At 42.4% G+C, this 3870-nt stretch overlaps 1 protein-coding gene across 1 annotated transcript; it reads right to left on the reverse strand.

Annotated features, from left to right (window-relative positions):
* Window positions 1–446: 446 nt before the first annotated feature.
* LOC132169576 (MDIS1-interacting receptor like kinase 2-like) lies at window positions 447–3398 on the reverse strand. Its single transcript, XM_059580593.1, has 3 exons — window positions 1690–3398; window positions 824–984; window positions 447–736 (listed from the first exon to the last, which is right to left on the reverse strand). Exons 1-3 carry the CDS (start codon window positions 3396–3398, stop codon window positions 447–449), a joined length of 2160 nt encoding a protein of 719 aa, XP_059436576.1.
* Window positions 3399–3870: the final 472 nt, after the last annotated feature.

Genomic DNA, 3870 nt, shown 5'->3' on the forward strand with positions numbered 1-3870 from the left:
AACATTCGGCCAAAGAGCTGGCTGGGTCTTTAGGGCTATTTTTCAAATGAGGGTTTAATTAGGGATAAGACACTTCTTTGAAGGTTATAAAAAAAAGGTTTTATAGAAGATACTAAGACGTCAATTACAAAGGGGACTAGAAATACAAATAGTAGTCTGACTAAACTCCTTACTGGGACACTAACTAGGATTCTTACTGTTTATAGAAGTTACAATGGAACAATTAGAACATAGGTTCCTTATTGGATTTAAAGACTACTGGAGAAATCCTCCTTATTGGCCTAATGCTCCTTAAGTCACGAACATATCATCTCCCTACTACAGTATTCGGGCTTATTATGAAGAACAAATACAACTCTGTCTCATCTCAACAAGTCGTAGTTACTTTTTCAATTCCGTACCAAAACACACACAGATGCCAAGAGCAGCTAGCTAGCAACAGTTGCTTAAGCTTCGATGATTGCCTGAGACACCCATCGCATGGTGGGCCTGGCATTTGGTGTTATTCTTATGCAGGAAACTGCTTGCTTCACTACAGAATCAATATCTTTCTCTAACAGAGCAGCGGGAGGTGGGAGACGCTGATCTAGCACCTCCTTAAGCTCAATGCTTTTCTCACCAGTACTCAGGGAGGAAAGAAGCTCCTCTGGATGTGCTCCCATTATCACTTCAAGAGCCAGAACACCAAAGCTATAAACATCACATTTTTCAGTAGCCCTCATTGTGTATGCTAGCTCTGCCACAAAATGACAAATGAGAAGGGCACTCGAAAGTATTAAAAGAAAGAAAAAAAAAAAAAAAAATTAGTTCACGACAAGCGTACCAGGTGCCATATAACCGTATGTGCCTGCAATGAGTGTCCAATTACTAGAATCAGGCTTCAGAATCCTCGCTGTGCCAAAATCTGATATGCAGGCCTCAAACTCACTATTGAGAAGCACATTTTTGCTTGATATGTCCCGATGAATGATTGGCGGCGAGCAGTCATGATGCATGTAAGACAAAGCATTTGCTATGCTTCTCACAATGTCCACCCGTTTGCTCCAACCCAATTCTTTTGCTTCTCTGTCATTGCTTAAGATGCTAGCCAAGCTTCCCCTCTCAACGTAGTCATATACTAGGAACTTGTGTGGTCCTTGAGAACAGAATCCATAGAATTTAACAATGTTCCTATGTCGTATTTCTGTTAATACTCGAATCTCATTCTCGAAAATCTTCATGTCGTCTATCTCTTCACCTTCCAGGCACGAGATTATCTTTATTGCTAGCAAATGTCCCGTTGGCATCTCAGCTTTGTAAACTCTTCCACTTCCACCAGTCCCAATACAAAAGTTGTCGTCGAAGCCATTGGTGGCTTCAATGATATCTTCATATACGATCTTCCCCGCAAAATTCAGTATTGAGAATAGATTTGCATTACTTGATGGTTCACCTTCTTCCGGGTTGCTTCTAAGTTTTGCTCTACGAGAGGAGACAGTAAAAGCCCAAACTACAAAAGCAAATGCTAGCAGTGTTACAAACAAAGAAGCTCCAACAATGACAAAAACTTTCCGCACTTTGCTTTGAGCATCATTCTCCGGTGATATAATATTGCAGAGCCGCAAACCATTTACTTCCCCACATAAATCTTTGTTCTTACTGAATGCACTAAGAGGAGCACGGCGAAAGAGTTTATTATCAGGAAGTGGACCTTCCAGTTCATTGTATGACAAATCGATGGTGGTTAAGCCGGTCATCTGCCTGAACGAAGAGGGAATGGCACCTGAGAGCATATTGTGAGATAGATTCAGGTGTTCTAACATTATCAAATTCCCAAGCTCAAAAGGTATTTCACCTGTGAGTAAATTGTGACTAAGATTTAGTGAGCCCAGAACAGCTAGATTGCCAATCTTATTTGGGATAGTCCCATTAAAGTAGTTCTTACTCAAGCACAAATTTCGCAGCTTTGTGAAGTCCCCAAGTTGTTCTGGGATTTGTCCGCTCAGCCCATTGGCAGAGAAGTCTAGCTCCTCCAGATGGGAAAGCCCACCAATTTCAGGCGGCACCTGACCTGAAAGCTGGTTGTCTCTCAGTTTCAGGAAGAACAGATTCGATAATTTTCCCAACTGCTTTGGTATTTCACCGGCAATTTGATTAGAAGAGAGATCCAGCCACCCTAGTTGATCCAATTCTCCAAACTCACTGGGTATTTCACCAGTGATGTTATTGCCTGCGAGTTTTAAGGCTGTCAATTTTCTACAGCCTCCCCAGTTAGGTGAGAGAACCCCTCTCAACTTGTTGTAGCTCAAGTCAAGGTAACTGAGATTTGGATATACTCCCAAGGCCTGGTCTAACATTCCTGTGAGTTGGTTTTCTTTAAGTGAAAGGTGAACGAGGCTTTCGCAGTTTCTTAAGCCTCTCGGGATGGGACCTGAGAAGTTGTTAGAGGGTGCGGTGAAGAATTGAAGACGTGATCCTAGACAGAGAGGTGGTAACTGACCAGAGAATTTGTTGTCACCAAGTTGGAGATTTTCTAGGGATGAGAGATTTGCTAATCCTTCAGGTACTGAACCGGATAACTGATTCATAAACAAACGCAAATGGGACAGATTTTGAGCATTGAGAATACCATGAGGGAAGGGGCCCGAAAGGTTATTCTGCTGCAAAAACAATATAGTTAATTTGCTGAGGTTACCAAGAGAAGGAGGAATAGGACCTGTTAGATGGTTTTGACTTAAAGCCAAAGCATCCAAGTTTTCCAAATTTCCTATTTCATATGGAATTGAACCATTGAAACGATTGTTCATCAATGCTAGCTCTTTCAAATTCGTCAAGAGGCCTATTTCTGAAGGCAGGATTCCGGTGAAACTGTTGTTATAGAGCTCAAGGTATTCAAGCCTTGTCCAGTTAGTGAATAGACGCGGGTCTAGCTCTCCACCTATCAAGTTATTTGCAAGATAGAGCAAGGAAAGATTGGTGAGGTTGGTGAGGGAAAGGGGAAGATTACCAGAAAGAAAATTCATGGAAAGATCAAGGTGGGTCAGTCTTGAGAGTTTACCAATTTGGGATGGGATTGGACCACTGATAATGTTGTTATTGAGATTGAGGGTAACAAGGTTTGGGAAGGAAGAGAAATCAAAGCTGCTAAGATTACCTGTTAATAGGGTGCTTGGTAGGCTTATTTGTGTGACACTTGCGGCCATGTTGCAAGCAATTCCGAACCACGTGCACGGGCCAGTTGTATTGATCATCGACGGTGCCGGCGGTGTCCATGACCGGAGAGATGTTCGGTTTTCAAGGGTGTGTTTCCATCTGAGGAGAGCGTCAGCCTCGGAGTTTGGTTTTGCTTCAAGGTTGGATGATAACATGTAACAAACAGTCACCAGTGCAAGGAATACACATTTTCCACGGCAGGCCATTTCTCGGGTTTGCAGGAAAAGTTAACTCCTGCAACAAGTATTGCTGTATTAACACTCAATCCTCCTTGTCTACTGATGGTGGAAACATTCTCCAAATAAATAGAAGGGGCCCTTCAGCCTTTGATTTCTAAAATGTTCGGCCAAAGCCACCCAGGCCAAATGGGGTGGCCGAACCATCCCCATTTTACAAGTTTGGAGTGGCCGAACCACCCCCATAGGCCATGGGGTGGTTCGGTCACCCCCTTGCTGGCCATTGGGGGTGGATCAAGCCACCTCCTTAGCAAAAATGGCGGTGTTCGGCCACCCCCAATTTTTTACAACTTTTGTTTTTTTTTTTTTTTTTTTATATATATATATATTTTAGTTACGATTATTTTACTATTTTTTCAGCATATGTGGCACCAAAAGCATGGGTACCGCCTATGATTGTTTGGTTTTTCAATAAGAATACTAAGAGTTGAGTTTCTTCATG

Source organism: Corylus avellana, chromosome ca2, assembly GCF_901000735.1.
Source record: "Corylus avellana chromosome ca2, CavTom2PMs-1.0".
Lineage (NCBI taxonomy): Eukaryota > Viridiplantae > Streptophyta > Magnoliopsida > Fagales > Betulaceae > Corylus > Corylus avellana.